At 44.8% G+C, this 11,879-nt stretch overlaps 1 protein-coding gene across 1 annotated transcript; it reads right to left on the reverse strand.

Annotated features, from left to right (window-relative positions):
* Positions 1-508: 508 nt before the first annotated feature.
* On the reverse strand, positions 509-1,889 carry LOC102278185 (zinc finger and BTB domain-containing protein 26-like). Its single transcript, XM_070365056.1, is given in 3 exon segments — positions 509-1,178; positions 1,180-1,224; positions 1,226-1,889. Coding segments are annotated over 3 exon segments (1,320 nt in total). The 5' UTR covers positions 1,831-1,889.
* Between the last annotated feature and the right edge of the window lie 9,990 nt (positions 1,890-11,879).

Consider the following 11,879-nt stretch of genomic DNA (forward strand, 5'->3'; position numbering starts at 1 on the left):
ATTCATTTATCAGACATAGATGAATTATCAGTGGTTCTGATAGAACTAGAAGTTCTATCACATATTCAGGCTGATAGCAATATCACCTTATATCTCAGCTTATTTTCTACCAAAGAAAAAGATTAATTGCTTCCCTTAGCATAGCATCTATTGGTGGAGTGGAGGTGATGTTATTAACTTCTTGGTACCTTCAGAATGTGCCCAGTGGAAAGTCTAAAATAAGTGTCAGTCTAAGACATAAGTTGATGTTAGGTAGACAAATGGAGTACTCCTTGGGAAAGGAAAACAGACATCACAGGATAAATAATTCAAAACAGAACATAGGAAAGGGCAAAAGGCAGGCAAGACCACTCCAAGTGGCAAGTTGCCTGGTCTGTTAGTGCTTTGACTCACCCCTACGACCTGCACAGAGGATCTGGAGAAGTCAAATTAGCGAAATGACTCCTAAAAAGCCTCGGACTATTGCCATGTTTGTAGTCAGTTCTAGTTAGGAGCACAAAGGCCCTGTTTAATTCACGCAAGTGCTATCGCTCCTTAAGTTCAGGACAGTTTGGGCCAATTTACCGGCATCCAGGACCTGTGCCGCATCAGGCTGCGGCTGACACCCTTTAGAGTCTGTGACTGTTGTACACGCAAAAGAATCAAAGTCCACAGTGAGGTCTTGCACATTTCTTTCATTGGCATTATCAAAGCTGTTTTTGCCATGCAGCTGTTTAAGGTGCTTCCTCAAAACTGGCTTATGTGCAAAAACCATGTTACAATAGTTACACTTATGGGGCTTGTCTCCACTGTGAAGGTTAAGATGATCCTGTAAGGAACACTTCTGAGAAAAGGTTTTCCCACAGATTTTACACTGGAAAGGTTTAATGCCGGCATGCACACGCATGTGTCGATGAAGGTTGCCTTTCTGAGTAGAAGTCTTGCCGCAGAGTAGACGCATAAAGAGTTTGTGCATTTTTAAATGGTTGGCGTAGTTCTCCAGGTGATGAAACACCCTGGTACACTTTGGGCACTGGTGGTGCCACTGCAGGCCTTTGTCTACACCTCGAATATTAGGCCCAAAGACATCTTTCGCGGCCATGATGATGTTATCACTGCCTGTGTAAGAGAGGGCATAATTGTGGAGATGGTTTTGCTCTATTTCACTTACTCTGTTTTCCACAGTTGAATTTATCAGAGTGCTGGGGCTCGGATGAATGTAAAGCAGTGGGTTCAGAAGAAATACTGGTTCTGATCTTTTTTACTTCTAACCTCTGATACATCCCCAGTAGATTCTACCTTAACGATCTGAATATCACTGTTCTCTATATCCATACTGTCTTCAGATGGGTGAATACAAGGTGAGTCCTGCTTTGGGGAGCCTCTGGCATCTCCCTGATGTTCTTTCGACTGGGGAGAAGCACTCTGTGGTTCACATCCCTCTTTACTTTCCATTGGCTGTTTTGGCTTTATAAACTTCCACAAGGCCTGCGTGCACCGTTCTACAATGTGACTCATCTGAAGAAAACTCGCAGCAGTCAAGTAATTGACCAGTTCCATCTCGGGGAATTCCAGCACACCACTATAGCACGACAAGAGCAATTGTCTCCCCACTTCGGAACTCTGCAATATGGAGATTTTCACCTCTCTCGAATCGTTCAGTAAAAACTGGTCTCTTAAGAAGGGGGAACCTGCAGCAAACACAATTTTATGCCCCTGTACCTCAATATCATCTATGAGAACTGTAACATCACAAAATTTATTCTCTTCTCTTAATTTGTTCATTTTTTGTAACATTGAATCTCCATAATTTTCAAACTTGAAGTGAAGGAGATCTGATCTTTCAGACATTTTGGCAGACCCGGGGGAAGGCCACCGTCAGGATCCGGCACCGCCAGGAGCTCCGGCCCCTCGGGGCTCCGGGAAGAAGGAAGAAATTTTCATTGTGATTTTAAAGTACTTAACTTGAACAAAGTACTATTGTATTCTAAAGACCTTAATATTATTACGAGAAATGTCAACATTACATTTGTCAGTGAAATAAAAGGCCAAACCACTAGATTTAGAGAATAATTGCATCATCCAAGTAAAATTCAAAAGATCCTAATTCTATTAAGAACTAGAAAGGAGTGTCTGACGAGTAGGGGGAAAAGTAATAGATCTCGCTGCCGTTCACAGCATCTACTTGTGAAAGTTTCTTGATGGATGATCATGAACTTGAAGTGACCATAACTGGAAGAACATAACAAGGAATTTGTGGTCATTTCAAGTACAGACTCTATTGCAAAATGTTTGTGGAAGCAAACTGATTTCTTATTTGAAATTTGAAAAGATGTTATTCAGAAGTTTTATCCTAATTCAGTAGTTATTATTTTTCTAAATACTTTGTATTTTATTTCTTTTCATAATTATGTAGTATCCAAAAAAATGTAATTAGTATTTTCACTCAGTCCTATATAGACATTCCCAAACCATGAGTACATCCTGATATGTCATCTAAATATTGCCATTTTCTACATATCCCATGGTGTGAAACCATTAGGAAGCACTGAGTTAAAAGAGTTCGATTATTGTTGTTAAAAAAAAAAAAAATCAAAATAATGGTGGCTTAAAAATATAGAACCGTATTTCCCTCCAGGTAACAATCCACATGTAAGCCATCCTGGGGATGGCGTGATGACTCCTTAGCTCTTCACCCAAATACATTCTCTCAAGCAAGAATGTGAAAGAAACCGTCCCCTGTCTAGTTTCACATGTTTCTTTGTTGGGTTCGACATAGATTGCTAGTTATTCCCTTGTGCATGTGCTAAGTTGCTTCAGTCACATCCAACTCTTTTCGACCCCATGGACTGTAGTCCATCAGCCTCCTCTGTCCATGGGATTCTCCAGGCATGAATACTGAAGTGGGTTGCCATTTCCTTCTCCAGGGGATCTTCCTGACCCAGGGATTGAACCAGCATTTCTTATATCTCCTGCATTAGCAGGTGAGTTCTGAATCCTCCTGCAATGCAGGAGACCCTGGTTTTTATTCCTGGGTCAGAAAGATCCACTGGAGAAGGGATAGGCTGCCCACTCTAGTATTCTTGGGCTTCCCTTGTGGTTCAACTGGTAAAGAATCTGCCTGCAATGCAGGAAACCTGGGTTTGATCCCTGGGCTGGGAATATCCCCTGGGAAAAGGAAAGGCCACCCACTCCAGTATTCTGGCCTGGAGAATTCCATGGACTGTATAGTCCACGGGGTCACAAAGAGTCAGACACGACTGAGTGACTTTCACTTTCACTGTCTTTACCACTAGCGCCACCTGGGAAGTCCTAGTTATTCCCTTACCTGCCCTGCTTTGGGGATAGGGAGCATTTCTCATCAGATGCAGCAGTCTTGGAATCAAACAAATATCTCTGCTGGGACTTCCCGGTGGTCCCAGGTTTGATCCTGGACAGGGAAATAGATCCCTCATGTCTCAACTAAGACCTGGCACAGTCAAATAATAAATAAATAAGTATATTAAAAAAAAATCTCTGCTGACTACAACCTGGGGATTTCAGTGGTATTTATGCTCCCTAAGCCTCAGTTTTCTCATCTGTAAAATGGAGCAAAGAAGAGCACCATGAGAATTAAAGTAGGGATGCAGCTGAAGCAGTCAGGACTGTGTCTGGCATCCAGCATGTGCTGATGGACCTCAGGGTTACTCTGCATCCCTGGTGTCCAGCGTGGAGCCTGAAACAGGTGGGCCAGCATCGGCACTGACTGAGGTGAACTGAACTGAACTGGGCTCAGGGGAAGGACGCTAATTCTCCAGCACATAAGGCCTATCCTGTGGCTCTGGCAGCTGCAGAAGTCCTGGGGGGAGACTTTCAGGAACGAACAGTTGGAAGGCAGGGTAATCTTCCCTGGAGGGCTAAGGACATGGGTTGGGTGATGACAGCATCTGCTAGACTGAACCATCATGTCATTTTTACATTTTTTGAGAAAATTTAGGTCTGAGTAGACTGTAAATTTTATCTGGGATGAGGGAGGGACAAGAATGTTACCAGAAGCGGGCAGTGGCTAGCAGGGGATTGATCATTTCTGGGCCTTAGGTGGCAGCCAGGCCATGGTGGACTCCACACAGTTGTGTAGTCACTCCAGGTGTGTCCAACTCTGTGCTGCCCCAAGGACTGTAGCCCGCCAGTCTCCTCTGTCCATGGGATTTCCCAGGCAAAAATACTGGAGTGGGTTGCCATTTCCTTTTCCAGGGGTTCTTTCTGATCCAGGGATCGAACCTGCGTCTTCTGCATCTATAATATTTCCCAACCTCCCCATGGCCAGGACACGGCCCTCTGACTCAGGTTTAACCGGTGGCATGTGACAGAAAAAGTGTGGACAACTTCTACAGTATTTGCTTTAAAGGAAATCATTTTTCCTTCACTTCCTTTCCTTCCTCACTCCTGTGCAGATGTGAACACAGACACGGCGGCCTTGACCATGCAGATAAGAACAGGGCACCCTGTGGGAAGGTGGAGTAACAAGATGGGGGGAACCTTAGTCCCTGGATGACTAGCCTGTGAATCAGGACCACTCACCCCAAGGCTGTCACGTAAGTGAGAGATAAACATTTATCTTAGTTAAGCCACGGCATTTCAGGGTCTCTGGCATGGAGTCTTAGCTTCCTGTTGACCAGGGGGTGAGGCAGCCTTTGATTAAGGCAAGAGAGTACGGCCTGGACCTGTCAGAGCAGAGTGAGCATTGAAAACCCTTCACACACTAGCTGTGGAGGAGGCCTCTAAAGAACACAGGTGCCCACCATGGAGATGTGAGTTATGCCCCAGAGAGGGAGACTGCAGGGCCAAGTGCAGACCTCAGCCCAGCGCTTTCTGGAGAAGGCAAAGAAGGTGGGCAGGGCTTATGGTAAAAGACACTGGACCTTCACAGCTGAAAGCAGAGTTTCTCTCCTGCCTGGAGGAAAGGCCTGGGTGGGCTCAGGGGAGAATTCACTGCAGCCTGCCACAGTGATAAGGCTTGGCTTGGACTCCAAATGGCTGTGGGCATGTGAGCTGTCCCCCAGCATGGGAAGCCCAGGGACTGACAGAGAATGAAAGGCAAAGAGCAGAGCCATGACTTGGAGGGATTTGAAACTGCAAGCGACAATTCCAAGTGGCAAAGTAGTGGGTATTTTAATTGGGATCTGCATTCAGTGAAAGGAAGAGCCCCAGAATTACAGGAGTATCAGCATAGACACAATTTCTTCCTCTCGCCCCATATTCCAGGCATGAGTGATCCAGGGCTGCCCCTGCAGCCAGCCTCTAGCCTCCTTCTGACTCCTTATCCCCTGCATTTGAGGTGTCCCAAGGTTTACCCTCAACTTGGTTAAACTGAAGCCACATTTCCTGGAACCCCTTTCCCTATAGACTTCTGTGTGAGAGAGGATCCCACAGAGGATCTGGTGTGAGGCTTGGGAGATGGAAGGCAAGCAGTACCGTTGTCTGAAGCGGAGGCATGGTGACAGAGGAGAAGTGCTCGGCGGGGTCCACCTGGTCCTCTGTGCCACACTCTGCACCTCTTCCCAAATGACCACAGTGGCTCCAGGCATACCACCAGAGGCTTGGACCCACTGATGGGTACCCGAGGCTACAGCACCCCCACAAGCCTCTGCACAAGGCCCCAGTTCCCAGTGGCCAGACTCGCCCAACTTCTCTATTTCCCAGCAAGCTCCACGTTGTCCACCTTTGATCCTTATCCAGGAGGATTTGTTACTGAGTCCTCCCATCCCTCGTCTCCCTACTCTGGACCTTCACTTTCTCAGTTCCTCCTACCGTTGTGCAAGGTCTCATTCCAGTATTAATCCTTCCTGCCCTTAGCGTAAGCCTGCTGGGTTCTCAGTTTCCCCACGGCTGGCTGGCGTTTTTGTCTTTGCTAAATTTGCTCAGTTTTTATTCACTCATCTCATTTCTTACTTCCAAAATGTTTACTTCTGTCCTCTCTCCTGTTCTCCATGCCTTCATGTAGATTTATGCTTTAAAAAAAAAAAATTCTTTATTGTAGTCTCAATGAGGTTACCATGGGAAGGGAAAGTTGGCTGTGTTTGTTCAAGCTACCACTTTAACACAGAAATCTTCTCCCTGCTGTGGTCTTCCCACAGAATAAACTGCAGTTTAAGCTCTCATGGATAAGCTCCTCCTGCTTGTGACCCTCCCCCCTCCCATCCTCCAGCCTGGCTTCCCTTCCCCGTGTTGGCGCCTGCCCATCCTGAGAGACAAAGCTTTTTATGGCCATTTGGCTGAGTTAGGTACCCCTCCGGGGGTTCCAAGGCGCCCCACCACTTCCCCCAATTCTCTACTGTCCTCTGTATTATAATTGTCTTTGTAACCCTGGTGCCTAGGGTGAATGGAAGATGCCAATAAATGCTCTGGAAATAAATGAATGAAGTAGATACCCATTTTGACAACTCTTTGGCTTTGCATAACCAGAATCTGAGGAAGATGATTTGTTTACCTAAAAAGAAAGAGGATCTGGCACGGGGAGGAAGAGAGGAGGCAGGTACAACTTAAAGGAGCCAAATAGAATGTTGTGGATCTTAAGATTTGTGGGAAAAGAGGAGAGCTTTAATAGATGACTGTGTTATCCCAGTATAGATTTAAAAAGAGCCCTGAGAAAACTAATGTAGGGTGTTTGAAGTCAGGGTAGCTGTTTATACTGGTGGCATAGAAATTGGAGGGGAACAATGGGGCTTTCTGGAATGCTAGTAACTGTGTTTCTTAGTCTGGGTGCTAGTTACATGGGTGTGGTCAAGTATGTAAAAACTCATCAAATTGTACTCTTAGCTTTTTTACACCTTTTAAAAGGATGCTGCTGGTGCTAGGTCGCTTCAGTTGTGTCCGACTCTGTGCGACCCCATAGACGGCCTCCTACCAGGCTCCTCTGTCCCTGGGATTCTCCAGGCAAGAACACTGGAATGGGTTGCCATTTCCTTTTCCAATGCATGAAAGTGATAAGTGAAAGTGAAGTCACTCAGTCCTGTCCGACTCTTAGTGACCTCATGGACTGCAGCCCACCAGGCTCCTCCGTCCATGGGATTTTCCAGGGAAGAGTACTAGAGTAGGGTGCCATTGTATATCATACTTCAAAAACAATTTACAAAATAGAAGTACATTTTAAAAAACAAAACAAACAAATGAAAAAACAGTCCTTAACTTCTTTCTTCAAAATAACATCACCCTCTACCACACTATCCTTGTCAATATTTCCAGTTGTTTAAACCCACGAACAGATGAGTGTCTTTCCCATATGCCCTTGAGCTTAAGAGTCGTTGAATATATGTTGAATGCAGGTGTTTGAAAAGGTTGAATCATTTAAAACACTCTCCTGATGTGCAACAGGAATTGAAGGGCTAATTATGTAAACCTGGATGTTGGCTATCCTGTATGAGTAGTCCCTATTTTCCCCAGATTTAAAAGGTGCCTTCTAAGTGATCACAGCACTGATGGCAGGAGTGTGAACTATTCCTGGAGACAGAAATAGATCTCTTAAAGAGATCTGAGATACAGATGTCTGGAGCTTGGGTCCAGAATTTGAAATTACAGCTATTGAGTTCTATACAAATTAAGGCTCCACTGAGCGCTTCCTAGATGGAAATCTCTCAATGTCCTAACATTTGTCAGGCCACTCAACTCTGTGGCAGCTGGGAGAATGCTAGATGCCCAGTGGGAGCCTGGAGAATATTGGCATACTGATCCCCTTAGTGATCTTCTGATTACCCTGGGCGGAACGTTGTCAGGAAACATTCAAGACCCTTAGATTATTAAGCTGGGCTGGTGTAAGGATTGCTTTTGTGGTATCTCCCCATCAACTGAAATACAATTGGTTTTCTTGCAAGAATGCTCATTTGCCTTGGTGGAAAAAAGCCAGATGCCGAGGAGGTTAAAAGTCACAGGGGAATTCCCTGGTGGTCCGATGGTTAGGATTCGGTGCTTTTAGTACACGTGTCCAGATTTGATCCCTGGTGGGAGAATTAAGACCTGGTTCAGTTCAGTTCAGTCGCTCAGTCGTGTCCGACTCTCTGCGACCCCATGGACTGCAGCACGCCAGGCTTCCCTGTCCATCACCAACTCCCAGAGCTTGCTCGAACTCATGTCCATTGAGTTGGTGATACCATCCAGCCATCTTGTCCTAAGCTCAACCAAAAATAGAAAAAAGAAAAAAAATTAACGAGGTAATTTCTTAGTCCTAATCCATCAAATATTTACTGACGGTCTGCTGTGTCCCAGGCAATATGCCAAGACAGCGTGGACAGAATGCTCGGCCTCTAGACTTTGGATACTGCAAGTGTTTAGGGGCCACATGCTGTTTGGAAGCAAGTGGTGGGAGCTTGTCTGGGAGCTCTGTTTGTGTAACAAGAACACAGTTTGTAGGTGGATTATATGGCTTATGGAAGTTTGGGAGAGGTTTTGCCAGTCCTCTCGCAGCTACTGGAGCTGAAAAGAGGCGGTTTTTTCAGTCTAGGAAGAAGCCAATCCAGACAATTTCAGTATAATGTGGTAAATGCCGGGAGACATGAGTACAGAGTAGGCTGTGTGGGTCAAGGAGTGGTACTCAAGTAGCATGAGAGGCTTGGAGGGGTTCTCCCAGGTGGGGGATACTGGAAATGAACCTTGTTTGCTGTGTTTTCTGAACCCCAAAGTCAAAACATATGATCTAAAAAGTGTTCATTTTCTCACCTACCCATTTATTTGCATCAAAAACTTTAGGGATTTAATAACAAAATATTTGGGCTTCCCTGTTGGCTCAGATGGTAAAGAATCCATCTGCAATGCAGGAGACCTGGGTTCGACCCCTGAGTTGGGAAGATCCCCTGGAGCAGGGCATGGCAACCCACTCCAGTACTCTTGCCTGGAAAATTCCGTGGACAGAGGAGCCTGGCAGGCTACAGTCCTTGGGATTGCAGAGTCGGACATGACTGACTATGCACAACAAAATATTTAGTACATGTAACACATTCCTTTTATTGAAAATAATAAAATACCAAGAAATCAGAACTGTCCCCTCAAATCTGGGATATGTGGTGATGCTAGCCATGTTATATTTGTCAACTAAGAATTCATAGTAACATGTTTTGTCGAAACAGTTTTTCTTCATTCTCTTTTACTAAATGTCCCGCCCCCGCCATCTGTTAATGAGGCCTTACTGTATGATTACACCAAATGGTCATATAATAGTAGTATGTATTATTATACACCCTACACAAGACAGATGTCTCCAGCAGATCTTTCTGACATCCCATCACGTTCTCTGTGAAGGACACCATCAATTCTGAGGTGCATAGGAATTTTACCCCCAGGCTCAACTGACAGCTGAAAGCCTTTGAATTTAACTTGGAGCTCAGAACAGCTTCATTCTATGTATTTCTCAGAGAGTATAATACTGACTTCACTGCCTCTCAAATTCTACCTAGCACTCTCATTAGAGAAAACTCACACAGAGGAAAGCCAGAAGATGCTGTGTAATAAGCCCAGGCCTTCCAGAGGCTTCTCCCCGACACTGCATACTATTGGTAGCCTACAGGCCCTCTGCAGAATCACTTTGCCTGACCTGCACTTTATGGCACCGCCAGCAGGCTTTATTGAGAATCATTATGAGGAACAGCCCCGTGACTGTAGCCTGTATGTCTGCTGTGTGGGTGTTATTGAGACTGCTCATTCTTACATTAGGTACCCTGCATCCGCTCCAGGAAGACTCACGGGAGAAACTGATTGCTGATCTCATTAGCAGGAATAATGCTCCCTTTAATGCACTCAGTAAACATTTACTGAGGGACTTCCTTGGTGGTCCAGTAGCTAAGACTCCTCACTCCCAACTCAGGGGGCCTAGGTTCAATTCCTAGTCAGTGTATAGATCCTACTTGCCACAGTTAAAGATCCTGCATGCTGAAACTAAGACTTGGAACAGCCAAATAAATAAAAACAAATACTTAAAGCAAAACCAAAAACATTTACTGAGCACCTCCTACATGCAGGCAAGTCAGATGTGCTGGGGATACACTCATAATTGAAGTACAGTCTGATAGGGAACACAAACATCCTATAACCGATTACCCCATCAATCGTTACACTTGTGGTAACTGCTAACAAGAAGAATACCGCCACTTAGGGGGCCAATAAGAAGGCATAGGGGGTCAGTGAAGAGGTATTTGAGGAAGTGATATTCCTCATGATCAGCTGTGTGGTTTTCTGCTTGATCATACTGATCCTCATCAATTATGGGGCTGGGAAGTTAAAATCATATTTGTGACTCGCCTCTAGAGAGAATAGGATTTGGGGCCTAATTTAATTCCTGGATTCATTTATTTGTGGAACCAAGTGCCTACTCTGTGCTGGAACCAGCTAGGCACTGAGCTTTCAACAGTAAGTCGGAGAAACAGGTCCCAGACCTCACGGAGCTTAGAGAAAAGTGGGAGGTTTGGACAAGGAATAGAACTGTTAAAACACAATCTGTAGGTGCTGTGCATGGGGAAACCCAGGCAGCAGCAGGAGCACAGGGGAGAAAGACGAACCCCAACTCGAGGGAAGGGGGCTGTCCGGATTAGTTACTTTGGGGAAGTGGAGGCCAGGCTGAAATGTGACTTTAGGAAGACAAAGGGGATATTTCAGCAGGTCTATGTGAAGATCCAGGTGTGAGAAAGAACAAATGGCATATTCAGGGTACTAGAGGAGCTGGCATGAGTCATGTGGCCAGAGGGTTGTAAACTGAGGCCAGCTTGTGCATGGCCTCATGCTTCAAAGTGTGGTTTTGACTTTATCCTGAAAGCAACGGATATCACTGAAGAGAAAAAGTACCTACCCTTATTTTTCTTTTGCCTTATTTTCTCTCATATTATATATATATATATATATACCCACACGCAGCACGCCCAGCGTCTTGCCACACACACACACACATACACACACACAAATGGCCTCAAATTTTTCATGAACAAAGTAAGGGTATAACTAACTAATTTGCCAAATAACATCATGGAGGGAAGCTGGCTCAAAGGAGGAAAATCCAACATAACACACTCATACTAAAATAATTTATAGCCAGTAAGAAAGGATACAGACATGCACAGTGTCTCTTGAAAGAAACAAGAAATCAGGAAGAGTGGTTGCCCTGAGGAGGAGAACTAGGTGGCAGGCACAGGTATGAGTGGAAGGCTTTTACTGTGTATTCCTTTTTCTTATTTATTTTAATTTTGATTTTTTGACTGTGTTGGGTCTTCATTGTGGAGCACAGGCTTAGGTGCCCTGTGGCATGGGCAATCTTAGTTCCCCAACCTGGGATCGAATCTTCATCCCCTGTACTGGAAGGCAGATCCTAAGCACTGGACCATCAGGGAAGTCCCTAGGTATTCCTTTTTATCTTTTGAATTTTGTACCATTTACATAGTTATTAAAAACTAAGTAAAATTTAATTTTAGAATAGATAGCCCCAATCTGGTAAAAAACAACAACAAATTTAAGTCAATAGTTGTAGGCTCTCTCCTGCCCCATTGCTCCCCCAGATGATCTGTCAGAATGCCAGGCTAGGATGACAGCATACTGATGTAAAAGTGAAAAAATTAACTCAAAGGAGTCTTGGTTAGAAAATAATTAGTAAGATTTGGTGATGGGTAGAATGAGGGGGAGCAAAATGGAAAGAGGATTCAAAGAGAACCTTTACAAGTGCTCTTGGGAGGGCATTTATACTTCTCAGTCTTGGCTTCATCATATGTATATAGCAATAATGGTGGCATGTACATTACAGGGGAGTGTTGGGAATTAAATATGCTTCATCCTGGTTATTAAAAGGTGAGCAAGACTGTACCTGATAAGGAAACTGAGACACAGAAAGGTCGGGTAATCTCAGGGAGATTATAGTCTGGTGTGGAGACAGACAAGTAGGTAGCAGGCAG

The sequence above is a fragment of the Bos mutus genome, chromosome 3, assembly GCF_027580195.1.
Source record: "Bos mutus isolate GX-2022 chromosome 3, NWIPB_WYAK_1.1, whole genome shotgun sequence".
In the NCBI taxonomy this organism is placed as follows: domain Eukaryota; kingdom Metazoa; phylum Chordata; class Mammalia; order Artiodactyla; family Bovidae; genus Bos; species Bos mutus.